We start from the raw sequence: 27,962 nt of genomic DNA on the forward strand, positions 1-27,962 counted from the left end.
CTTTAATTTTATCTACCTCTGATATGGGGAAAAGTTTCCTGCAGTCAATCCAATCTATGCCCCTCATAATTTTATATACCTCAATTATGACACCCCCCCCCCCCCCACTTCCTCCATTCTGGGGAGAAAAGACCTAGCATCTCCAGTTTCTCTTTATAACTGAACTGTCCTGCCAGTGGGAAGAGTGATTATAATATTTAAAAGTATGATTCTTTACATCAGTCTATTTAAACGCTTAAGTAAAATTTTGTCAGAGAGACTTAGCCCTTGATTAATTTCTGCTGGTGATCAGGCTTCATTCCAACTCTACAGAGTAAAGTGTAAGTTATTGCATTTCCAGTATGACAAACCAGATACTGAATAAAGTTTATTTTTCTCATTTCTCTCAAGACTTGATTCAACATTCACTTCAATATTTAAAGTTAAGATAAATATTTCCAAGATTTTTCTGTGCATCACTGGTTCCCTACATGAACATTTAGTTGGTCCTAAATAAGGAAAATGACATTGAAATGTAAATATTTGAATAAAAAACAGAAAGGACTGGAAATACACAGTAGGCCCTTCAAGCTGCACAAAAAGGAAAGTCATTAATGTTTCCACAATAATTACTTACATTTCTATTGCACTTTTACAGCAGTAAAATATTTCAAGTCACTTCAGGTTCAGATCCTCTATACACTTCAGTATTTTTCATCTTCACTAAAATATATTTTAATCTTCCTGCACGAAAGCAAATTTGCCATGTTTGGACATATTTAGATCTACGCTGGTCAAAGCTCATCTGCCCTGGCCTGAATCCCCACCTGACTTTCTGCCCATTCACCAGCATGCCCCACCTCACCAAGCCCCCTCTGTGAGTGCTGCTCTTTGTCAGTAGCGGCTGAGTAGGAAATCGTGCATTCTGTCTGATGCCTATTGTGAGGTGCTGGAAAAAACAGGCAGATTTTATTTCAGAAGATCGGAGTTCAACTTTATCAAAGTGGGGAAAGGAAAGGCTTGGAGAATCCAAGACTTCTGGTATGTCCTAAGAGCCGTTACGACCAGTGAATTAGTTTGGAACCTGAGGGGTACAGCTGAAAGAAAAGAAAATGTAAAAGAACAGAATAGAATGATCCTTTGTAACAAAAATATAAAACTGCATCTAAAGTAATTTGTTGAGTGCAGCTTGACACAGACACTCACAGTTGACATTTACATGTGTCCCACACTTAGCTCATGCATATCTGTCAAGAAAAATGTGTTGGATTAGAATCATTTGGCAAGTCCCTGCCCATGAAACTGCTGAGGACATCTTCAGCATTCATTGACATTCAAAAATATTCAAGAGCAATCAAAAATAAAAAAAACCCACAAAATAATTAAAATTAATTTAAAAATTAGAATAAAATCAAACCATCTACAACGCTTAAACACTGATTAATTTAAAATTCTCAGAAGGATGAAAGGCAAGGACAGCAAGTTCAAGGGATTTTAAGAGTTGGATAAAGAAAAATAGGGAAGCATATGGCAGATATAAAGAACCGAAAACAAGAGAGGCCCTTCAGGAGTGTAGAAAGTGTAGGTGGATACTTAAAGAAATTGGGAGAGCAAAGAGGGACTATGAAGTATCACTGGCAGACAAGATAAAGGAAAATCCCAAAGAGTAGAGCCCAGTCGAGTTCAAAATGACAATTTGTGCATGGAGCCAGAGGACCTATGTGAGGCCTTAAATGAATACTTTTCATCTGTATTCACTAAAGAAAAGACCATTGGTGTTGAAGAATTCAGGGAGGGGGATGGAGAAATTCCAGAACATGTTATCATTAAAAAGGAGGAGGTATTGTATGTCTTGGCATGCTTAAAAGTGGATAAATCCCCAGAGTCTGATGAGATGCATCTCAGCACACAAAGGGAGGCTAGGGAGGAGATTGCTAGGGCCCTAAAAGACACTTATAAAGCTTTGCTGGCCACAGGTGATGTGTCAGATGACTGGTGGACAGCAAATCTAGTATCTTATTCAAGAAGGGCAGCAGGGATAAACCAGGGAATTATAGGCATGTGAGCTTAATGTCAATGGTAGGGAAGTCATTGGGAAAAATTCTGAGGGACAGGGTTAATCAACACTTGGAAAGCCAGGAGTTAATCAAAGATAGTCAGCATAGGTTTATTAGGAGGAAGATCCTGTCTGACTGATACAATTAGATTTTTTGAAGAGATAACAGAATGTATCGATGAGGGCAGTGCAGTTGATGTAGTTTGCATAGACTTCAGTAAGGCCTTTGACTGGTCCTAAAGGTTAGAGTCCTGGAATCCAAGGCAAGTTGGCAAATTGGCTTGGTAATAGGAGGCAGAAAGTCAAGGTGGAGAGTTGTTTTTGTGATCTGAAACCCACAGTTCCTGCTTCAGATCTAAGCTGGTGCAGGATGCATGAGCAAATTCTCCTACTTAACTGCAACTCCAGGAAGTTTGTGAACCACTGCTGGACTCCAAGTGGAGTTTGGTTTCATATTCATCAGTAAGAATCGGATACATCTGCCCTCAAATCCTATACTTGCTAGCATATAGGCAAGTAATTGCCAGCAGTTTGCTGTGAAAATGTTGGTAAAACACAGCCAAACACAGGTTATTGGAAATACAATTGAGAAAGGGAAAGAAAATGGAAATGAAAGAAAAAGTGAAATTTAGAATCTCAAATTCATGAGGGCTCGTTCATAACAAAGACTCCATTTCAGATCTCAAGGTTGACACTGATTGCATAACTCGGGTGGTTCACAGAGTCTGCAAAGAAATGTCAATAACATAAGTCACCACAGATCCAGCAGGAGATGATGCACTTCACATCTTCTCTGAGGTCTGCAGAGGACCCTCGCTCCGAAAACAAAACTGTTTAAAATAAAACACTCCTAGAGGAATGTTTGTCACTTCAGGATGAGTTTGTCCACCAGAAATAATGTTACAGCTGTAAAGGTATTATAGTTTGCAGCAAGTTCATTAGCATTCGCTTAGCTCTCAGATGGCATGAATTCTGCTGATTGGTGGGAGGGCCTGAATCCCCAAGGAAGCACAGGGCTCCTCCAAGTCTGCCCTGGAACCCCAACTGGAATTCAAAGGGCTACAATGAATGCAGCCAGTTTTTTACTATCTGGGTTACACCTCTAATTCCTGCCTTCCACTCCTCTCCAGTTGGAAATCAGTTGGAGAGTAAGTATGGTTTTAGGAATTCCAGAAACAAAGACATGAAGTAATCTCTTTAATGCAAATATTGTGCCGAGTTAAAATTTTGGCATTATTCTACATTTTTTACACAGTAATTTTGGTGCATACCTCAGACTGTGTGTGAATTTATAAATAATTGTTCCAAAATAACAATGAGATTAAAAAGTTGTAAGCTTTGTTTAGTATCATATGCAATAATGCATGCTCTCATTAGTCAGTGGTCAATTGTTGTATTAGTGCTTTCTCTTCTTTATTTGTACGCTCTGCTCTTGCTTTTAAAATTTTAAATTTGTGAGGAAAACAGCATTTCTCTCTTGCTTGCTTAAGTGTGCAAACCTGATTGAATTCCTTGGCAATAATACAAACAAGTTACCTTGGGCCGTCACAGATGTTATAATTCTTTAAGCTCCCTTAAAAGCAGGTAAACTGAAGGGCTTGGGGCTCATTGGGTATGGTACTAGATGATGTACTCAGCTACTATGGCAGCATTTGGGATGTTCACACCTGTCACAGAGCCATGGGAATGTCCAGTTTGGTACAGCTCCCACGTTTGTTTCAGGGTATTCTCTACTGGACATCCGATTGTTGTCGTGGAAGGAGCACAGGAATTAACCATCAGAGATCCACACATGAAAATTTCCATCTGAGTGAGCTTTTGAAGAGTTTGCCAAACTGTTTTCCCACCTAACAACAACTGCTATCATCTGACTTTCCTTGTGTAGATGCTACTTTCTTTCAATAACTCTAGAAATGTTAATCCTCCTTCTCTCAACCCCTCCACAGCCCAAATGCACCCACATACATGCAAGCACGACTGGCACTCTCTGGGTCTGTGGAATTAGTTCTTCAGGATCATACGTTCATAATTATTTTAAGAAATATTGAGTTGACAATATTTCGACAGAAGTATTTTTTTCGAAAGGCCACAGGACTGAATATTTTACAGTTTTGCAGCCCAGGAATAATGAGCTGAATAGCTCTTTACTCTTCTTTTATGGTTTAATACTTCATGGAATGTTTTGCAAACTTAAGAGCAATTATATTGAACTTTACCAGTTAAGTAACTTTCTATTTTTAATAATTGCAGGTATTAATCAAAACAAATATCATAGCATTGCAGATTCACTTCCATCTACCTTTCTACAAAAATGCCGGCTTGAACAGCGTGAACAATGCTGCGGAATCTGGGCTTTTCCGCTGGCCTTCTTCGCATCACTCCCATCTTCCTTGTGAAAGTCGATGCCAGCCAGTCTCGAACCTCTGATGGGACAGAGTCTGACTGGATGTCACTAAGTTCGTCCTCAGTGTCCAAGAGACGTCTGATAAAAAAACAGGGAATAGAGTGTCATACCAATGCTGCTTAAATTTGGTCTCCCTAAAGAAATAGTAATGCATAAACTGCGTTTTGACTACTTTTAGAATTTAGCTTGAATACACAGATCAAATGAGCTATCTGAAAGAAAGTAAGTAAGTATTGCTTTAAGATTACCTTCACTGTGATCAATACTATAGAATGGGTTAAAATGCATGCATTATGCAGCACCAATATCATTTTTTTAAAATATTTGTGCTTCCTCCTTCTTATCGAGCACAGTAACTTTTAACATTTTTTTTCAAATATCACAGGTATATTTTGATTACATGAATTTGATATTAAAATAATCAAACCAAATAGTTTTCCAGGTCAGTATGCCTTCATACGGTTCCATTCAATATATACCTGTTGCTTTGTTAACAATAATAACATAATGATTATATGTGTCAATGTATTCAACTGCATATTGCTGCAGTTATATCAAACTCTTCTGAATTTGTTTGTTCTTCCTTATTATCTTTGTTCCTGGTCATGATACCATCCATAAACTTGGAGGAATTTGCTTTTGAATCCCTGTGTATCTCACCTATTTTAAAATTCTTTCCAAGACATCATTTCCATGGTTTCAACTATTAATCTGAATATTCTGCTTTGCAAAAGATGCCACAGGATTTAAGTATCCAACATCCATTACATATCTCCTGTTCACCTTGCAGTTACATGTTCAAAAAGGTCCAAAAAAACTTAAGTGAAACTTATTTGGCTTGAACTAAACAAGGAAATGAAACTCTGAGAGAAAGAACTTTGATCACAAAATATTCTCCCCCTTCCCCTCCAAAGAGATTTATGTATAAAAACCACGCAGGACAATTCTTTTATTTTACCATTGAAATGAAAATTATATCTTTGTAATCTAAAGTGACAAGAGAATTTTTGAAATGAAAATTTATTTAATAACCTTTCTTTAAATTTACACTGATTTGTGTTCCTGATGACTGCTACACTCTCTTCAATAACTTGAAAATAACTTTTGGCAGTGTCACAGACCCAGTTGCAAACTCCAGTATTTAGTATCATTCTGGAGCAGGAATGGCATCAAATGCTCCTCAGTTCAAGCAAAACTGGCCGGAGACAAAAAAACATAGAACATTACAGCACAGTACAGGCCCTTCGGCTCACAATGCTGTGCCGACATTTTATCCTGCTCTAAGATCTATCTAACCCTTCCCTCCCACATAGCCCCCCATTTCTCTATCAGTCATGTGTCTTATCCCTTCTTCTAAGTGAGATTAAAATTGATTTTAAAATGGAGGACAGAATTGTGTTAAAATAATTAGTTGCAGTATCATAAGAAACAAACTCGAATAACAAGAGAACTCAAGAAAATAGGCGCAGGGATAGGTCAACAAATAATCTGGTGGAGGAACTCAGCAGGTCGAGAAGTATCTGTGGGAGAAAAAGAACTGTCGACATTTCGGGCCAAGACCCTGTATCAGGATGGAGAGTGGAAAGAGGAGAGGGGAGAGGGGAGATGGCCAGTATAAAGAGGAAAAGGGGAGTGCTGAGACAGGTGACTGGTGGACAGAGGAGGGGTGAAAGGTGACGGGCAGGTTGCACCAGATAGTGGGGGGGAGTTAGGAGGCAGTAGCAGGTGAATGACAGATGGAGGCAGACAAAGAAAGAGAGAAAAGAATTGAGAGGCAGATGGAGCAAGGTGGGGGGAAGGGAATGTGATTGTTGGAGGGATGTGAGCAGGAACACAAGGTGCTGCCACTGCTGGACCCTAATAAGTAAAGGAAGTGATAATGGGAACCATTAGGTGAATGGCAGATGGAGCCAGAACCAGATTGGGGAGGGTGGGGTGAGGGGGTGGCGAGGGGAAGCCTCTGGGTGAACTGTGTGTGTAGTGGGTGGATGGAACCAGGAGGGGGAGGGAGATAAAGTCAGGCGGCCTGGGGAGGGGGGATGTTGTTGAGGGGAAGGAAACAAAGATCGGAGGACTGGAGGTAGCCCTTTGAGTTCCTGCTTATCTCTCTCCGGCAGCTGTCTCCAAGCTTCACACTCCCACTTCCCTCCAACCTTGCTGCATCTGCCTCTCATTTTTCTCCCTCTCTTTGTCTGCCTCCATCTATCATTCACCTGCCACTGTCTCCCAACCCTACCCCCTTCAAAACCTGTCCGTCTTTGTTCACCACTCCTCGGTCCACCAATCACCTTGGACTCCTGTCTCACCACTCCCCTTCTCCTCTTTAAAGTGGCTATCTCCCCTCTCTACTCTCAGTCCTGATGCATGGTCTCGAACTGAAACATCGACAATTCCTTTCCTTCCACAGATGCTGCTGGACCCGCTGAGTTCCTCCAGCAGATTGTTTGTTACTCCAGGGTTCCAGTATCTTCAGTATCTTGTGTCTCCAGCAGAGATAGGTCACTTAGTCCCACAAACCTGACCCACCATCAAATATGATCATGGCTGATCTGCCCTCGGACTCAACTCCTCCAAATTTTGAGTTTCCTGATCTTTCAAAACTTTATTTCCTTCCTCTACAAGTACCCCAATAATCTAGCGTCTGGGGTAGAGGATTCCAAAGATTCCCCACCCTCTTCAAGAAAAAATTCCGATGCACCTCAGTTTTACGTGACTGACCCTTTATCTTCCAACTATGTTCTAGTTGTTATCAGTGTAAACATCTGGACGTTCACCCCATTATGTCTCCTTAGGGTCTAAGTAATTCATTAAGATCACCCCTCATTTTTCTAAACTCCAAGGAACACAGATCCAATTTCTTTAGCCACAGGTGAAAAGCCTTCCTCTCATCCAAGTTATTAGCCTAAATAAGGGCACTCAATTTCCTATGAACCTTGAACTGAGGTTCAAGGCAGCAATGTGCCAGGAATTTGGGTACATACTTCCCCTGAGCATCTTCAGAAAATCTTGGTGTGAATGTCACACATGAAACAGCTAATTACAATTCAAGAACTTCAGTGATCAGGCAAGCTCAGCATAACCCTCATTTGTATTCATGATGGCTCTGCATATAAATTTCACAGTCATATTAGGGAGGAAAATGTCTGCCTCTAATAATCTGAAAAGCATAAAAAGTGATAACTGAAATGCAGGAAAAGGCATAAATATTTCCTCTTTCAAAATTTGTTGTTAAGAGATGACATTATAGTCAAATGCAATATTGAAATAGGTGAGTGCAATTAAGTAAAGTTAAAGATTGGAATAAAGATATTGCAGAAAATGTTTATAGATTTCCAAACCAAAAGTACTTTGCAACTACATTTGCATGAGATTAGTGGAAAACAAATTAATTCCACCACACACCAACATAGCAGGCATAGGGAATTTACTTTGTGGTGGAATGCATATATACTGTAAGGCTTTGAGATTCAGTCAGCCTGACTTTAACTACAGGATAAATGTAGTCACCTTCTGTCCCTTCTGATGTAGCTTTCATCTGACCTTCACCATAATGAAAACCGAGTAGGCCATCTCTACCTATTCACTATCAATGGCTAAATTTAAGATCAGTTCTGATGTATTGATGCTGAGAAGCAGCCTTTGCCAGATGTTCATATGTAAAACAAATGGTTTATACAGGTTGTGATTCTTTTACTGTGGTATGTTCAGTACACCATCTTCATTTGCTGTTTTTACAACAGTTGACTAATTTAAAGAGGAAACCAATGTAAACCTATCAAACACCACAATAGAAATTATACACACAGGAATCCAAGGAGAAAATATTTCATTTCAGAGTAACACACACACACACACACACACACACACACACACACACACACACACACACACACACACACACGCCATAACAGAAGTTGCACAAACCCACAATTGATTGTCCAGTTAATTTTAATACAAAAAAAAGATCATGGGGTGAGAGCAGTCAGTGTCCTGATGTTTTACTACAGGTATACAATATGTTACCCCTTCAGTTCCGTGCAAATAATTTTTTTTTATTCATTCAAGAGATATGGGCTTCACAGCCTGAGCCAAAAATAGTAAAACGTGTTTGTTTCCAGATTTTAAACAGGTAATCTAATTTTTGTTAATATACATAAAAAATTAGCATTAAGGTGTGTGTATAAATTACATGCAAAACACCATAGGATGATGAATTTAAACTCACCTTGTCTCATCAATGTAAACTGCTTCCAGCACTGATGCTGCATATTCTATATTCTTTTTTAAGTCTGTCACATTGATCTCACCTTTCTCCAGCTGCTTCACAAGACATCTTAGCCTGAAATGGAAAGAGATTACTTTACACATCTTTTAACCACCACAAAGACAGATTATTTTTCCATTTTTACAAGACTTTATCCTAAATGGATGTAAATGCCTTACTAACTTGGAAATACAAACTTGAAAAGTGAGAATATTTTTCTCAAACAGTTGATACTCTGCTAAATAGCATTCAGGAAAGTTTCCAAAAAAGTTTAAATTTGAAACTGATAGGAGGAACTCCTATCTATTTACTGCGATGATGGATCTAGTTACTACTGGATTACGTCAAATCACAGACAAAAGTAATGCTTTACTCAAAACTGTGAAGATGTAGAACAACTGTTGTGATTGTATTTTAACTTGCATATGTAAGCATTGTATGTGCGATACTATCCAAGCTCAAGGGCTGTAACACCATTGTCCTCGGAGCTATTTTAAACTGTTCACCTGTGCTCTATCCTTCTCAATTTACATGAAGTAATTCTAAAGAATTACCAATGAGTGCTGAAGATTGAACCTTAACTTTATCATCTGACTTATCTTGGGCCTAACACATTGATGCAATCACAAAGAAGGCACGCCAGCAGCTCCACTTCTTTAGGAGATTTGGTATGTCACCGAAGACTCTTGCAAAATTTCTACAGATGTACAATGGAGAGCATTCTGACTGGTTGCATCACCGCCTGGTATGGAGGCTCCAAAGCGTAGGATCGAAAGAGACTGCAGAGGGTTGTAGACTCAGCCAGCTCCATCACGGACACAACCCTCCCCGCCATCGAGGACATCTTGAAGAGGTGGTGCCTCAAGAAGGTAGCATCCATCATTAAAGACCCTCACCATCTGGGACATGCCCTCTTTACATCAGGGAGGAGGCACAGGTGCCTGAAGATCCACACTCAATGTTTCAAGAACAGCTTCTTCCCTTTCGCCATCAGATTTCTGAACAGTCCATGAACCCATGAACACTACCTCGTTATTCCTCTTTTGCACTATTTATTTATTTTTGTAACTTCTAGTAATTTTTGTGTCTTTATGTCTTGCACTGTACTGCTACCACAAAACAACAAACTTCACGACATATGTCGGTGACGATAAAACCTGATTCTGATTCATCCTGAATATCAACCCATTAAAAAAGAACAGAAAAGTCTCCACATGACATACAAGTACTATAGAAAGGGAAATGCATTTAATAACTTGAACACAAATGTTATGTAAGTGTGATTGAACTATGGCAATGGCAAAATGATATTTGGATTTATGCCATGTAAGAGTATTATTCCTTACAGCTAACAATAAGAGGCAAATACTCAAACACTGGAGACACAAGAAAGACTGCAGATGCTGGAAATCTGAGCAACACACAAAAAGTGCTGGAGGAACTCAGCGGGTCAGGCAGCATCTATGGAGGGAAATGAACAGTCTATGTTTCAGGCTGAGACCTTTCAACAGGACTGGAAAGAAAGAGGGCAGAAGCCAGAATAAAAGGATGGGGGGAGGGGGAGGAGCACAAGCTAGTGGGTGATAGGTGAATCCAGGTGAGAGGAGGAAGATAAGTAGGTGGGGGTGTGTGGAAGTGGGAATGATGTGAGAAGCTGGGAGATGATAGGTGGAAGAGGCAAAGGGCTGAAGAAGATGGAATCTGATAGGAGAGGACAATGATGGACCATGGAAGAAAGGGAAGGAGGTGGGGAACCAGAAGGATGAAGGAGTGGGTGATGGGCAAGTTGTGAGGGCAGGGAGGGGAAAGAGAAGGGGTAATGGAACCACAGGGATAAGGGACAACAAAGAGGGGAAGTGGGGAACAGAGGTGAGTGATTACTGGAAGTTAGAGAAATCAATGTTGATGCTGTCAGGTTGGAGATTACCAAGACAGAATATGAGGGGCTGTTCCTCTAATCTGCATCTAGCCTCAAATTGGCAGTACAGGAGGCTGTGGACTGACATGTCAGTGTGGGAATGGGAAGTGGAACTGAAATGGCTGGCCACCAGGAGATCCTGGCTGTTATGGCAGATGGAGAGTAGGTGCTGGATGAAGCGATCCCCCCAATCTGCGTCAGGTCTCACTGATGTGGAGGAGGCTGCACCAGGAACACCGGATGCAATAAATGACACAGGTGGATATCATTTCAAACATCGCTCAAACATTTTCTGTTTGAGATCAAAATAGATAGAGTTCTATCAGAGTAAAATTCATTAGGTTATTCCGTTGTAAGTCAAATAAGTTCCAGACCATTGATGTAAATTTAGCTTCTATTGTGTGAATAAATCCAGCCTTGTGAATGAAGCAGGCAGGCACGGTAGCGTAGCGGTTAGCGTAATGCTATTACAGCACCAGCGAACTGGGTTCAGTTCCGGCTGTTGTCTGTAAGGAGGTTGTACATTCTCCCTGTGTCTGTGTGGGTTTCCTTCAGTTTCCTCCCATATTCCAAAGACGTACGGGTTAGGAAGTTGTGGGCATGCTATGTTGGGGCTGGAAGCGTGGCGACACTTGTGGGCTGCCCCCAGAACACTCTACGCAAAAGATGCATTTCACTGTGTTTTGATGTACGTGTGACTAATAAAGATATTTTATCTCATTAGGCTTAACAAATCTCAGAACAGCAAGGACCTACATTTATAGATATCCAATACAGGTAGAATAATATAATTTGATTCAGAAATTCTTAAAAGGAACATTAGTAAAATTGGAATCCTCATGGTAAACCCATGTTATGTCAAAGACAGAAGATCCAAATTGGATAGCTGCCAAAAATGCCAGCTGGGATTGTGACATGTGATTAACTTGACTCAGTGTAGGGAGAGCATGAAATTTCTACTGCCTGCTCATTATAATGTAATGATTTCAATGTTCAGCCAGTACTAACCATGTATTTGATTGCCTTAGCACATTATCACATCTTAATTTCACAAGTGGCCGACACTTGTTAAAGTTTGCTTATATTAGTTCAAACTAGATGCACCACTTAAAAGGGACATTAGGTTCGACTGGAAGTCATTAATTGTAGCTTGCCAAAAGATTCACGTGACATCAAAAGAGAGAGGCTGCTCCATGGTATTCTGAAGTTGCCCTTGATGGAGAAAAGGAGATATATTGTGATCCACAGGATGCAGAATGGCCTCCAGGCTCAGACACCTGGTCAGGGAATGGAACTATAAATGATGTCTCCCTGAAACTACAATATTAACTCCAGACATTGCTCAATGCCTCACATTCCAGTCATAGTACATGTACCTAATGTTCATTTGCTCCAACGTGCACTGGCACACTTAGGGCCTATACAAGTCCCACAAAGATATCTTTAGGCCTGCACGTATAGCCAACTATTCAACATAGTATACACGTTCTCCAAATAGGCACACAATTTTTTGTCCCTTCCTCCTCCTCCTCCATTATGGCAAGGATTGAGATGTCATGGCAGTAAGGTTGTACAGCACATTGCAGAGCTCTGAGGATCTTGAACCTGCTCTGCTGAGTGCTGCAAGTCATGACCAAAGTGCTTCAAGTAGCAGGACCATGATTTAAACTTGCCTATGGAGTGCTCCACTATATCTCACATGGAGCATGGCTTCTGTAGCATGCACTTTGCCCATGTGCCCGAGGTTGCACTGGGAAGGGAAGAGCCATGTCATCGGTCTTGTCACCCAGCAGCTATCTTTGGTTTGTGGTGAGAACTTCACGATGGGTTGCTGCATCGTGACTTCTGTCAGGATATCACGCATGGAATGTTATGGCATGGTATGCATGTCGCTCACCAGCTGGGCAATGAAAGTGCGGCATCCCTTCAGCTTGTGGCAAGTCTACAGGTTGATGTGTGCTGTCTGCCAAACCTTCTCTGCGTTGTCAAAAATCACCATCTACCACAAGGAAGACAGCAATACTTAGAAGACGAAAAAAAACATAGGATGCTGGAACCTGCTGAAACTCAGTGGGTCAAGCAGCATCTGTGCAGGCAAAAGGTATATGTCGACATTTTGGATCGAGACCCTGGATCGGGAGGACTGAAAGGGAGGAGGAACAGCATAAGGGAGGGGTGGGACAGAAGCTGGTCAGTGGTAGGTGAAACCAAACGGGAAAGGGATGAAAGGGCAGATGGAACCAGGTGTGGGAGCGGGAGGAGATGGGAAAGGTGAATAAAGGGAGAAGAAAACTTTCTGGACGGGTGAGTGTGTGTAGCATAAGAACACTGGGGCCGTGCGTCGCCTGAAATTGGAAAATTCAATGTTCCTTCCATTAGGCTGTAAGCCACCTAAGCAGAATACGAGATGGGCAGCTTACAAACTACCTGCTGTTGAAAGCATGTTTGACTGTGCAAAATTAAGAGAGTGAGCTGGAGCTTTTAGCTCCAATTTAGCAGCACTGATAGCCAATCAACACTGCATCTTCATTGATGTCAGAACCTGTTTATTCTCCATATTCCTGGTGGACATCAGTGTCTCATAAGCTAACACATTTATCAACAGAGCCATGCTACAAGTGTGCGAACATTAATTGGCATCTTGGTTGACAATTTGCCACCCATCACCCAACCCATTGCCACCACGGAATCAAATTTTCTGCTCAACGAAAGAATTATATAGATTTCTTTTCTTTAATGTTAGCTTAGCTTTCCACTAATGTGTCCTGAAAGCTGCTAATTATCTTACAGAAATAATTTTGAGGATATCATGTGACTACTCAGAAACTCTTCAGGACATGATTAAATCTGTTTTGTTGCTGTGGAATCCATTAGCATGCCACATGATGCCATCCATGGCTTCAAGTGCTGTGTGGGGATTTTCATGCTGTCAGCATTGCCGGTTATAATTTGTGTATCCCACAGCTAGTTCCTGAGTAAATGAATGTCTCCTGGCTTCAACACACAGAAGTTGAGCACATTTCCAGTTCACAGTAAGTTTCAAGGATCAGGCTGCTGCATACTTTAATATCACTCAGTCTAACTACTGTAATTTTACATGGAATTAAAGGAGAACCTGGGGCATTTATCATTGTTAAAACTTCCTTTGCATCAGTGAAAATGTTGAGCACACTGTTAATTGCAGGATCAGCTGTCATTCAGATTGCAGCATTCTTGCCTCTGAGTCGCAATGTTCTGGGCTCGTCAAACTCCAGTGACTTCAGCATGAAGATCCAGGCTGACATTCCAGTGTAGCACTGTGGGTGCACACTACTGCATTGGACACCTGAGAAAGCAGGTGACACATTAAATTGTGATCCCATCTGCTCTCTCAGGTATAAAATATTTCATGGCACTATTTCAAGAGGAAATGGAGGTATCATGCTTGGTCTCCAATATTTATCCATCATTCAGTACTACAAAAACAAAATCATTTGCTCATTAACACATTGATCTTTGTGGGAACTTGCTGTGTGCAAATTGGTCATTGTATTTCCTGCATTTAACATAGAACTACACTTCAGTGGGTAAAGTGCTTTGGGATATCCTGAAAGGGGCATGAAAGATGCTGTAGGAAATGAAGTGTTCCTTTTCATTTTATATCACCATTACATTTCGTCCCCCTGCCATTGCTACTATAAACATATACATCAGCTTCATCAAAATGTATTTCCTTTGAAGGCCACTATTGCGAGGATAATGACAAAATGAATTATTTTTCTTTGAATGTAATTACATTTCCTTCCCTAAGAAAGAGATACAAAAAATCTAACTCCAAGCAAGAGGAACAAGATGCCATTTTAAGCTGAATAAGAACAGACAGAATATTCTGCCTATCTTTAGTTTACTGACCTGAAGTACCTCTAACAATAGTTTGAAAACTTATGAGTTGTTCGGCAAGATTATTTATTATAGGCCTGCAAGGTGGAGCTCAAACAGGAAATTTTACTCGCAAAAGTAATTCAGTGTCTGATTGTATATCTTTGGTTTTAAACAGAAAGAATCCAGAAAGTAGATTTAGTGTCAGTTTGGATTAGCTGGTTGTAGAATTTCCTCTGAGTCCTAGGTTATGGGTTCAAGCTGCAGTTCAAAACCTGAGCAAATGAAATAAGGCAACTGTCTAATGTGGTACTGAGAGAGGGCAGCATTTTTGCACGTTCTTTGAGTGAGATCACAAAGCAAAGTCCATCATGACTGTTGCAGTAATTCATGGGAACATGAAAGATCTCATGGCAGGTATAAAGGAAGATTCTGAAGTTTTGGTACGCTGTCAAAATTCCTTCTTCAACAAAATAAAACTTAACTGATTATAGTTATTGTGGCCTAGTGCATTCACCTACATAATATTATTAAGTGGTGTGACAATCCTAACTATTGTCGTTCAGAGAAATTATACAAGAAACATGGGAGGTTAGAATATAGGTAGAGAAAGTAATTTGGAAACCAAAGGAAATGTTGGTTTTTATTGAAAGGGTATGAAGCACAGAGTAGGGAAGTCTTACTGCATCTATACAGGGCTTTGAGCTCACACTTGCTGTACTCTGTTCAGTTTGGTCTCCTTACTTAAGGACGTATATGTTTTACTTTGAGATGGTGCAGTGAAGGTTCACTAAGCCAGTTCCTGGGTTGAGGGATTTGATGAATGAAAGATTGAGTGGAATGGGCCTATATTATCTAGAGTTTAATGAGTCATCTCCCCTTCTTTTAAAGTAAACAAGGGGAGCTTGATGGGATAGATACTGAGCGGATATTTACCCAAGTGGGAGAGTTCAGAGCTAGGAAGCATTACTTTAGGATAAGGGCCTGCCGCCTAGGGCTGAGATGAGGAAGAATTTTTTTCTCTGAAGGCTTGTGAACCTTAGAAATTCTCTGCTTCAGAGAGCTGTGAATGCTGAATCATTGAGAATATTATAGGTCAAAATAGATTTTTCGACTGTGGGACAGTCAAGGGTCATGGAGATCCGGCAAGGAAATAGAGATGAAGGCAAGGTCTTATTGAATGGCAAAGTTAGGCTCAACAAGTCATATGGCCAAATCTCACTCCTATTTCTTCTGTACTTATAACACCAACAACTGCATTTCAAAGATCTTAGTGATTATGAAGAGCTTGGTGATGTGATAAAGTCTTGAATCAATACAGTTTTTACCTTCAACACATATAACAGGGAAGTCTGATAACAACCACTGCAAAACTGGAATTTTCATTTACTTCCTCAGTTCAAATTATCGAGAGGATGTTAATAGTGAATACAGACATTGAGTCACAGAGTCATACAGCACAGAAACAGGCTCTTCGGCCCAACTAGTCCCGGCTGACCAAAGCAGCTTCCTGAGCTAGTCCCACTTGACTGCATTTGACCCAAATTCCTCTAAACCTTTCCTATACATGAACCTGTCCAAATGTCTTTTAAGTGTTATGGAGAATGACTATTAAACATTATATGGAATTGGAAGGAACAGGTTTGAAAATAATTTTCATTCTACAGAAAGTATTTATAGCATTAATATCTTCCATTATTCCGCACCATCATCTCTTTACCTGTTCAATTAACCAATTCAATTCCAAAGGGAACTGCATTTGATGTTAATTAAAATGCGACAACACCTTGTACATGATTATAGAGGTTTTACATTTTCAAAAACTTCGACAAGATTTCTACAAACTATATGTAATTCAAATATTGTACAAACACTTTTATCTCATTTAAATGTTCAAATGTTAAGGACTAATAACTGATTTATTGGTTAATACAGCTGTAACAATTTTACAAATATTCATGAATTTTAAGGGTCCAATGCCATTTTTGCATAGAAATTTATCATCATTTAGAAACACTAAACAAGGTGTAAAGTAGAAATCCAAAAGCAAAAGAATGTAGATGCTGGAAATCCAAAACAAAATCTAATGTGCTGGAAATTACTCCAAAGGTCAGGCAGCATTTGTGGGGAGAAACAGAGTTGAAGTTTCAAGTCACTGACCTTTCATCAGAACTGAGAATAGTTAGAGAAAAAAGCTGCAGAAAAGGGGGGAGGGAGGACAGAACTCAAAGGAGGTCTGTAAAAACATGGCAGGCAAGAGTGATTAAATAACAGAAGATGTGTTAAAGCGAGTGAGGGAGTAGTAAAGGAAAAAGTGAGATATATGTAGCATTGTCAGCATGCTGAACTCTGCTTCCAGAATTTATTCAAAGAATTACACAGGAAGTGGAATGTCCTGCCAGAGGAGATGGTGGAATCAGATACAATTACTACATATAAGTGGCATTTAGACATACATTTAAATTGGCAAGGATAGGATCCTAATGTCAGCAAAGGGGTTTACTGTAGTTGGGCAAAAAGGTCAGCATGGATGTGGTGGGCTGAAGGGCCCATTTCTGTGCGTACAACTCAGGGCGGCACGGTACTGTAGTGGTTAGCGTGCCACTATTACAGCGCCAGCGACCCAGGTTCAATTCCCGCCGCTGTCTGTAAGGAGTTTATACGTTCTCCCCATGTGTCTGCGTGGGTTTCCTCTGGGTGCTCCGGTTTCCTCCTACATTCCAAAGAAGTACAGGTTAGGAGCTGTGGGCATACTATGTTGGCGCAAGAAAAGTGGCGACACTTGCGGGCTGCCCCCAGCACATTCTTAGTAATGCAAAAAGATGCATTTCACTGTGTGTTTTGATGTACATGTGACTAATAAATACCTTATCAAACACCTTATACTTATGAATCTATGAATTTAGTGCTTGAAATCATAGGTGAATTTCCAGGCAAATGTATTGAAAACAACATTATGTAGCAAAAGATAAAAAACTGCTCCTTCGCTTGATTGAAATGTTTAGTCTAAACTGTGCTGCCACATTAAAGATCTGGTGAATAGAAACAAAGTAGGACCAGGATAGGCCAATCAGCCCACTATGCCTGCACTGCCACTCAGAATCAGATTCAATAATTGCTGATCCTCTACCTTAATGCCAAATTCCTGCTCTCTCCCTGTACTCCTTGATGCCTTGTGTGTCTAGAAATCTATTTTCTTCTTAAATATAGTTAGTGACTTGGCTTCCTCAGCTTTCTGTCATAGAGAATTACACAGGTTCATGACCCTCTGAGTGAAAATATTTCTCCTCATCTCTATCCCAAAGGTCTTACCCTATATTGCAAGACTGTAATTCCTCGCTCTAGACCTCCACAGCTCAGGGAAACATTCTCTCTACGTGCAGCCAATCAAACCCTGTCAGAAGTTTGTACATTTCAATAAAATCTCATTCATCTAAAATCGAGAAAATATAGGTCGAGTCAACCCAATCTCTCCTCAAATGGCAATCTCTCCATCCCAGGAATCGATCCATGCACTTTTGTTACACTTAGGTTAGGAAGCTAAAATTGCACACATTGCTTCACGTGTGGTCTTACCAAGGCCAGAATCTCTTGTAGTGAAGGCCAACATGCTATTTGCCTTCTTAATTGCTTGCTACACCTGCTTGTTTGCTTTCAGTGACATCAGGATAAATTTGTACATTATTATTTCCCATCCTATCACAATTTCAGTAATACACCAACTTTCTAATTTTTCCACTGCACATTTATCCATGTTATACTGCATCTGTCACTTATTTGCCCACTTGGTCAACTTGTATAAATTGCCTTGAAGCCTCTCTGCATCCCCCTCTCATCCAATAATTCCACCCAATTTTAAGTCATCAGCAAACTCAGAAATACTACATTTGGTTCCCTCATCCGAATTATTGAGATATATTGTCGGGGTTCAACCACTGGTCCCTGCAGTACTCCAATTGTTACCACCATTACCCTTAAAAACACCAATTCCTTCCTATTCTCTGTTTCCTGTCCATCAAACAATTTTCATTCCATGCTTGTATACTACCTCCAATCTGATGTGCTTCAATTTTACATATTAACTTCTTATTTTGGACTTTATCATATGCCTTCTGAAAATCCCTCCTAGCATTTTCCCCACTACTAAGGTTAGGCCAACTGGTCTATAGTTCCATATTTTTACCCTCCCTCCTCTGCCTCAGGCTCCTGAGATTTGTTTTCTAATCCTCAAATTAAAATTAGTACTTATGCTGCTTATTTCTGTTCTCGTGGCACCTCTTGCAATTTGTATTAAAAGGTCCTGCTGTTTTTTCTAAAGGCATATAGTTCTTTAAAAATGCATTTTTAACATATTAAAAATCTTGCAGGTAGTTTTGTCAGAAACCCTATTTCTGTCCACACTTCTACTTTTCCATAGTTATTTTACCTGTGGCCAGCATATTCTCTGAAGTTTATTAGAAATTTTGGATTTTCACAATATACTCCCTTGGGCTCAATGACGTGGGACCGCAATCCTTAACTGTAAACCGTTATCATATTAACAATGAGACATTACATTACAATTACTTTCCAATATTTGGTCATATAATGAGTGATCCTTCACTGATACAATGAAATTCCCTTTTCTGTGCATGTACACTGGACATTGTAACTCCACACATATGCACATTCATTTCAGCAACATGTCTTCCTGTGTATTTCTCTCATCTTCCAAGAGGTGACACAATAAACATTTGAATGCAATGCCACCAAATATCCTCAGGAAGTCCCTTTAGAACAGAGATGAGGAGGAACTTCTTTCGCCAGAGGGGGGTGAATCTGTGGAATCCATTGCCACAGACGGCTGTGGAGGCCAAGTCATTGGGTATGTTTAAAGCGGAGGTTGATAGGTTTTTGATTAGTAAGGGCATCAAAGGTTATAGGGAGACGGCAGGAGAATGGGGTTGAGAGGGAAAAATAAATCAGCCATGATTGAATGGCGGAGCAGACTCGATGGGCCAAACGGCCTAATTCTGCTCCTATATCTTATGGTCTTATGGGTCTGCTTGTAATATTGGAATGGAAATTGTGAAAATTTAAACCTGTGTCATAATACTACTTGTAAATTATAAAATTAAAAGGAAAATCACATGACATCTGCCGGCAAGATAAATTGTTTCCATGCCCCCACAAGATTTTTGAAATTACTCCACTATACATGGGATTTGAATTTTTTGGTTTTATGTTTGGTTTGGGTTGGGTTTGATTTTTCAGTTGCGATTGTTGTTTGATTATTAAAGAACTTCAATTCAGAGATGCATCAACTTTCAGTCCCTTTCTGTCTCTATAAGTACGTTTTGTTAAATGTGTTTTGACCTTTTCCAAGCAATCTTGTTCAAGAGAGGGAACTGCAAACTTACACAATTCCCATGTCAGCCATTGTAGTATTCTTCCAATTTTCATTCATATCATCACAGAACCAAAATGTATTTCTGCTTCTCCAGAGTTTGAGAATGTTTTATTTTAATTTTGTGTGTGATGCACTAAATGGGAGCTCTAAAATCCAACCAGTGGTTTTGCTGGTATCCACAGAAATGTCAGTTCTTCAGTACTGACAGTAGATCAGGATTTCCCTTAACTATTTCTTCAGCAAAACCGATTACTTCTTCATAATTGCTCACACCTTTTTTGCCCCATTTCCAACTGCACTTTTATTCTTTCTTTCCCCCTCTGCCATTCTGCTATTATCAGTGTATCCTGCAGCAAATGGAATTGGTCAGTGGTCTACAGGTATGTCTTAAGAGCATCCTAAAAGTAAACAGTATATTTTGTATGGCATTTATTGCTGGCACTTAAATATTTTGGCTAAGTTAAATATCAAGCATTTTTTCCAAGAAGCCTTCTGATTTCCAAGTAGCCTGTTTTTTTTCCGTATTTTTAATTTAGTTAAAACTTAAATATTAAATCCATTACGATAAATTATAGAGAGAGGATTTTCCTCCATTTCAGACTTGCACTACAGATTTCTTTTTGAAACAAGTCAGCAGTGCAAAAACAATGATCCAAATGAGACTTGAATCTCTTCAGTTCTAGGACTGGCCAGTCGAGCTACCAATAAAACGTGTCATCACTCTTCAAATATGATTTGTTCTTGGTATATACCAATCCTTCATTTGCCTCAAGCAAATGAAGCTGCCAGAATACTTAATTGGTACTTTTGCATTATTTCACACTGATCTGGCATGTGAGAAATACCACCTGAACAGATGCCAGAAAATTGAAAGGCTTATGAGCTGAATTTAATTTCATCAAATTAGATAAAATAAGTGCAATTCTTCTCGGATAAATATCAAAAAAATTAACATTTTATGGTATTTAGCAAGATTCCCATAGGTATACCGTGACATTCCTGTACATCCAAAAAAGTTAGCTTTTATATGTGGAACTCTGCCTGTACCTTCCACTTTGGGGATGCTGGTAAAAATTTTAAAAAACAAAAAGTGCGGATAAAACCCAGCAGGTCAGGCAGATTCCATGGACAGAGAATCAGTCAACGTCAGAAATGGGAAAGAGGGAAATACAAGTTAGTTTTCAGTAGGTGAGAATGTGGGGGAGGGATGTGTAGAACAAAGGGCATGGCTGTAGTGGAGTGAGTTAAAATGGCTTAATGGGGGGAATTACCAACACATTGAGCTTCTTGGTCTTGGAAATTTTGGTGCTTTGTTGATACTGACTTGTGAAAAATCCCTCTTTTGCTCCTCTTCCTTTCCATTCACTTGAACAGGACAATATTTAACTGCAAGGGCTCAACTCTGAAGTGTTGGTCTTGACTGAGTTCCATTAACTTTCAACACCCAAGATGACATTGTGGTGGAAGCCACAAATCTGCTCTGACAGACACTCAGCTAACATCTCTAGATTCTCTAGTAATCAGTAGTGCTGGGTACTGTAAGGTGTAACACAACCATATTCCACACCCACTACCATTTGAAAACTGGCAGCAATCCAATGATATCACCACATAATCACATAAGTAAATTTGTAGTAAAATCCTGGATTACTTCATTTAAAATCTCGCCAAGCTTTTAAGTGCAGATCTGATACTTGGGTCATTTTAACCGAGCTAGCAGTACTTGACAGAGTTTGTTGGCTCACCAGGGCTAATATTCCAGTTTGTCTTCAAATAAATATCAAAGTAAATGTATTCTTATTGCATTAGAAATTATATTCATTATTGCTATAAATATCATAGAGATTTATTTTAGTCATTTTATTGCCAACAATGACATGTTGTGTTCTATACTAGTAACTTTCAACTTGACTTTTCACGGATAGAAGTAACCAAATAAATTGAGTGAGAAGTTAGTAAGACAAGATCAATGCTCTGGCGAGGATTGAACAATGTTTAACTAATTGTCCCAATTAAAAATAGTTTGAAGAGACTGTTCCAAGGTGAAATCATAGTGGCTTTAAAACATTTTTGATGGTCTGGGTAATAAACAGATTCATTTTGGCCTGAATTCTAACCAGAAATATTTCTAAGGCCCCATTTCATAGAATGACAGACAGAAGCAGGCACCAGATCACTTCCAATACAGGCTAATAAATTATTTCCAATGCTTTTCTGTCAATAATAATAGGTAACCAATCAGAAAACAGCCCTTGGACACCTTTTGAACACTCCTCAATAATTGATGTAAATACAACTTTGGCTTTGAAGCAAGCTGAAAATATTGAAGGACTGGGGCAGAATTAGACTTCAGCTGGGATGGTAGTAATGGAGTAGTATTCATTATATGTTCACTTGATTTTCCTTTTCACCCACAGTCACGATAAACCCGGCCAGCACGGGTAGTCTTACATTCCTCTTCCCCCATCCACGTTACTGGTTTTCATTTAAAACAAAAAGCCTCCCAATGTGCCTCTTGTCACAGGTTTTCAATTCAAGAGAGTCGGCACAAATCTCATGAGAACAGGGGCACTACTGAATCATTCTGTTGGTATTTTGGCCTTATACGTTTGAGATAAACCCCCTACTTGTACAAGCAGGATGGAAAATATTCAGAAAATGCAATTACTTTAAATAAAAGCAATCTGTAATTGCAACATGTTGATAGCAGAAACTGAAGTCTCAACCAAACTGTGCTGTAAAAGTACCAACTAACAATATGAACTCTTTCAGCCCTCTGCTTACACTTATCCACAATATATAATTGAGTGAAAAGCTGCACTGTTATATACTATTTTAACAAATTTGTAATTGCAACATGTTGATAGCAGAAACTGAAGTCTCAACCAAACTGTGCTGTAAAAGTACCAACTAACAATATGAACTCTTTCAGCCCTCTGCTTACACTTATCCACAATATATAATTGAGTGAAAAGCTGCACTGTTATATCCTATTTTAACAAAATAGCACAGAACATTGAGAATGCAAGGTGCACCTTTACATTAAATACATTTACCCTTAGACGGCAGTTTACCCCTTTGCACAGATCAACACCTTTTCCAATTATCATGTAAAATATGATTCAGATGCTGAAGAATATAAATTATAGATTACTATGTTGGATTCTGATAGATATTAATAAAAATAGCCTCTAACAAGCAACTAGGAGATAGGATTAGTATCATCCCAGACTGCATGCTGGATTTGATTAGTGGGAATGCCTGCCAGCCCTGAGCTCCATCACAGGTCTGCATCAGCACTGCAAATGGTAAGCAGAAAGGATGATCTTCATTGTCGACAAGACACATGAACAGTGACAATGTTGGAGGTCAACTGAAGAATTAAATTATCAGATCACTATCAGTAATGTTATGTTCATTTACTCTGGATCCTTCACCATCCTGCTCCTGCCCTGGAGGTTGCAATTGCTCACTTTCCTGTGTATAGAAGCTTTCTCTCTTCAGAAGCAGACAACACACTATCACTCTTTGGAAAAGCTTTGCTGGGATGTCCTGAAATGTCCCTTTGCCACAGTGATTGAGGAAACTGAATGATTATTTGAACCTCCAAACCACTGCTGATAATGCTTTGACATGGACTAATTTTAATACTGCTTAACCACGTTGGTTGTCACAGTAACTAATGTCATCGGCCATTAAAACAAAGATGGGGATCTCCCTGGATCTGTCTGTCTTTTTCAAGGGATGAATCCTAAATGATAGATTGTTCAGGAAGGTGGTGTCATAACAATATCCAGCTGGTTCCATATTAACATAGAGGGTGTGCAGTTCAACATCACAAACTCTATATTATTATCCTTGTTCAACACACAAAGGAGTGGTAGGAACTCAGTGGGTCAGGCAGCATTTATGGACCATAGGACAAAGGAGCAGAACTAGGCCATTCGGCCCATTGAGTCTGGTCCACCAGAGGGAATGGAGGGAAATGGGCAGACGATGTTTCATGTCGAGACCCTTCATCTGGACTAAAAGAAAGAAGGGAGATAGCCAGTATAAAAAAGGTGGGGTGAAGGGGTGGAGCAGGAGTTGGCAGGTGATAGGTGGATCCAGGTGAAGGGGGAGAGTGGGAATGATGCCAGAAGCTGGGAGGTGACAGGTGGAGGTGACAAAGAGCTGAAGATGATATAATCCAATAGGAGAGGAAAGTGGAGCATGGAATAAAGGGAGGGAGATGGGGAGGGGAACCGGTGGGAAGAGTGTGGGGGTGATGAGCAGATGGCGAGGGTGGGGGAAGAGAAAGAGACAGATTGGTGGGGGCCAGTTGGATCAGGAGGAGAGAGACAAAAAAGTGGAAAAGGGGCAGAGAGGGAGCAATTCTGGTAACCATCCGGGTTCCATCATCTTCAGCCCTTTGTCACTTCCATTTATCACCTCCCAGCTTCTGACATCATTCCCACTCTTCCCCTCCCCTCCCTCATCCGCCTATCACCTTCCTCACCTGGATCTACCTATCACCTCCCAGCTCTTGATCCACCCCTTCCCCCCACTTTTTTTTTAATACTGGCTACCTCCCCTCTTTCTTTCAGTCCAGATGAAGGTTCTCGACCCAAAACAGCGACTGTCCATTTCCCTCCATAGATGCTGCCTGACCTACTGAGTTCCTCCAGCTCTCTGTGTTGCTGCTCCAGATTCCAGCATCTGCGGTCTCTTGTGTCTCCATTCTATCCTTGTTCACTTCTTTGGGTTGATCTGATGAAGCCCATGGGGGTAGGTCTGTACAATAAGTACTGCTGGAATCCATGAGCTGTTTTCCATTTTAAAGAAGCCTCACTGTTTGATTATCTGTTGGTTTAGACTTCCAGTTGACTCATAGCTGTGCATGTGTTATAGCCTTGATGATATTGTGGCATTAAAGTAAGTCTCACTTCTGTATAGCTTCAAAGAAATATGATGCATAAAGATTCTGGGCTGCATTCATAGTAAGAGCTATAGCTGAACTAAAGGTATACCCCCTGCATAGGTCCTACAAGGTAGCAGGACTCAATGTTGTATTCAGATGGTTGGTCTTGAGTTAGTCACCACATTCAACAGAAGAGCTGATGCTGGCAGCATCCAACACAACCACACGTGACCCTCCACAAGCTTCTAAGTAGCCTGTCTGCTTTCTTTCTCTTTCTCTCTAAGTTCCTCACCTGTCCTTTGAATACTGCCAAGTGCTCTTTTTGTAGGATTGCACTTTAAAGCAGAAAAGACACCCAGGTGTTGCATGTTCTTGCTTGTGGTTGATTCAGCCTAATGAAACATTGGGATGGATTGCTAAGAGGATTCAATATGAAACAAAAGGCAGAATTATGCCCTTGCTTAATGCTTATATCATGCCTTGTCTAGAATATGGTGTCCATTTTGGTAGATGACAGACTTCAAGGGAGAGCCTTTGGAACCAGATACATTGTATAAGGATTATTAGTTACTATAAAAGGCAAAGAGAACCGATATACTATACGAATAATGTAGCATTTAAAGAGGTTTTATTAAGGAATTCAAATTTAAAAACTAGACAATATCTAGCTTGGTAAATTATTTGCACTATTGAGAAGAACATGCTTCATGCTATTATCTCACAACAAACTAGCTGTTCCTCAACATCAGAATCCTGTTCCACTCCATGCTGAGATTTTGGCACAGATGGTTGATTTCCACTTCCAGACCATCTCCCATTCCTGTCCCTGCCTCAGCTCATTGCTTCTGAAATCTCATCCATACCTTTATCAGCTTCGCCAATGCTCTGTGAACAACCGCCTATCCAGCAATTTTTATGAACTTCAGCTTATTTAAAACATGTTGATGTCCTCTCCCACACCATTACCCAACACTAAAATTTACAATCCTCATCCACACCTTATAATAATGCAATAGTCTTATTCTTCTCTAGCTCTATAGCTGCCTCCTGCCTTTCAACCTCTTACAGCAGAACTCCCATTCAGCTGTCTGACTTTTATATGGTCCCCATCTGCATTCCTTTGCTTTACCATTAGTAGTTGCATTGTCAGCCACTGAGATTCCATGATCTACATCCCTGCCCCCAACAAATCCACCTTAAGACTGTCTTTAAAATCTAGGACTTCTTGTCACCCATCCTAGAATCTCCTTCTGTGGCTCAGCACTAATGTTATTCTTTTAATCCTTGTAAAATGTGCAGGGACTGTTTTTCTATGTAGGAAGTACTGTACAAATTCAAGAGACTTGTTCTTGGAAAGGTTAGGAGTGGGAGTTTTTAAGAATACCATCATTTTCCTCTGCATACTGTCTTGGAAACATGTTCCTTCACATCCACAGTCAATATTCTCGATCATCACCCATGGATCAAAACAAATAAAAAAAGGCACTGGATGGATCATGTGCAATTTAGCCTTTTGTAAAAATTCACCCACTGCGAGATCTGGCAAACATTGGTATTGGTTTATTATTGTCACTTGTACCGAGGTACAGTGAAAAACTTGTCTTACAAACCGATCTTACAGGTCAATTCATTACACAGTGCAATTACATTAAGTTAGTACGGAGTGCATTGATGTAGTACAGGTAAAAAAAGACAATAACAGTACAGAGTAAAGTGTCACAGCTACAGAGAAAGTGCAGTGCAATAAGGTGCAAGGTTACAACAAGGTAGATCGTGAGGTCATGAGGTCATAGGTCATTGTCCATCTCATTGTATAAGGGAACTGTTCAATAGTCTTATCACTGTGGGGTAGAAGCTGTCCTTAAGTCTGGTGGTACGTGCCCTCAGGCTCCTGTATCTTCTACCCGATGGAAGAGGAGAGAAGGGAGAATGTCCCGGGTGGGTGGGGTCTTTGATTATGCTGGCTGCTTCACCAAGATAACGAGAGGTAAAGACAGAGTCCAAGAAGAGGAGACTGGTGTCCGTAATGCGCTGGGCTGTGTCCACAACTCTCTGCAGCTTCTTGCAATCTTGGGCAGAGCAGTTGCCATACCAAGCCGTGATACATCCTGATAGGATGCTTTCTATGGTGCATCGGTAAAAGTTGGTGAGAGTCAAAGGGGACAAACCAAATTTCTTTAGCCTCCTGAGGAAGTAGAGGCACTGGTGAGCTTTCTTGGCCATGGCATCCACGTGGTTTGTCCAGGACAGGTTGTTGGTGATGTTCACCCCCAGGAACTTGAAGCTCTCAACCCTCTCAACCTCAGCACCATTGATGTAGACAGGTGTATGTACACCGCCCCCTTTCCTGAAGTCAATGACCAGCTCTTTAGTTTTGTTGACATTGAGGGAAAGGTTGTTGTCATGACACCATTCCACTAAGCTCTCTATCTCCTTCCTGTACTCCAATTCATCACTGTTTGAGATATGGCCTACAACGGTAGTATCATCTGCAAACTCGTAGGTGGAGTTAGAGCAGAATCTGGCCACACAGTCATGAGTGTATAGGGAGTATAGTAGAGGGCTGAGGATGCAGCCTTGAGGTGCATCAGTGTTGAGAATAATCGTGCCGGAGGAATTGCTGCCCATCCTCACTGATTGCGGTCTGTTTGTTAGAAAGTCAAGGATCCAGTTACAGAGGGAGGTGTTGAATCCTAGGTCTCAGAGTCTGGTGACAAGCTTGCTTGGTATTATTGTATTGAAGGCAGAGCTGTAGTCAATAAGCAATAGTCTAACGCAAGTGCCCTTACTGTCCAGATGCTCCAGAGCTGAGTGAAGGGCCGGGGAGATGGCATCTGCTGTAGACCTGTTTCGGCAATAGGCGAATTGCAATGGGTCCAGGTTGTCTGGTAGGCTGGAGTTGATGAGTGCCATGACCAACCTCTCAAAGCACTTCATGATGGTGGATGTCAGAGCCACTGGTCAGTAGTCATTGAGGCATGTTACCTTGCTTTTCTTTGGTACTGGGAAGTACCAAAAGTACTTTGTAGATTGCAAGAAGAACTGAGAGAAATGCTCCAAATTTCACTTGCAGCAAACTCTAAACCTACCTCAAGGAAAAAGAACAGACATTATGCTGGACTCCCATCCTTGGGTCCCTTTCAATGGGAAATATACCTTGTGAAATATACCAGCTGCAGTGTAGTGCAGAGCAC

General features: G+C 40.4%; 1 protein-coding gene across 4 annotated transcripts in view; it reads right to left on the minus strand.

The window, feature by feature from the left end:
- The window catches only part of pde1a (phosphodiesterase 1A, calmodulin-dependent), a 411,318-nt gene that overhangs the window by 67,109 nt on the left and 316,247 nt on the right, over positions 1-27,962 (minus strand). For all 4 annotated transcript variants that reach the window (XM_052023509.1, XM_052023506.1, XM_052023516.1 and 1 more), the window contains 2 exons: positions 8,665-8,778; positions 4,335-4,517 (listed from right to left, as the gene is read on the minus strand). In XM_052023509.1, the coding sequence (XP_051879469.1) occupies positions 4,335-4,517; positions 8,665-8,778 (297 nt within the window). The remainder of the gene's footprint in view (positions 1-4,334; positions 4,518-8,664; positions 8,779-27,962) is intronic.

This window comes from Pristis pectinata, chromosome 1 (assembly GCF_009764475.1).
Source record: "Pristis pectinata isolate sPriPec2 chromosome 1, sPriPec2.1.pri, whole genome shotgun sequence".
NCBI lineage: Eukaryota > Metazoa > Chordata > Chondrichthyes > Rhinopristiformes > Pristidae > Pristis > Pristis pectinata.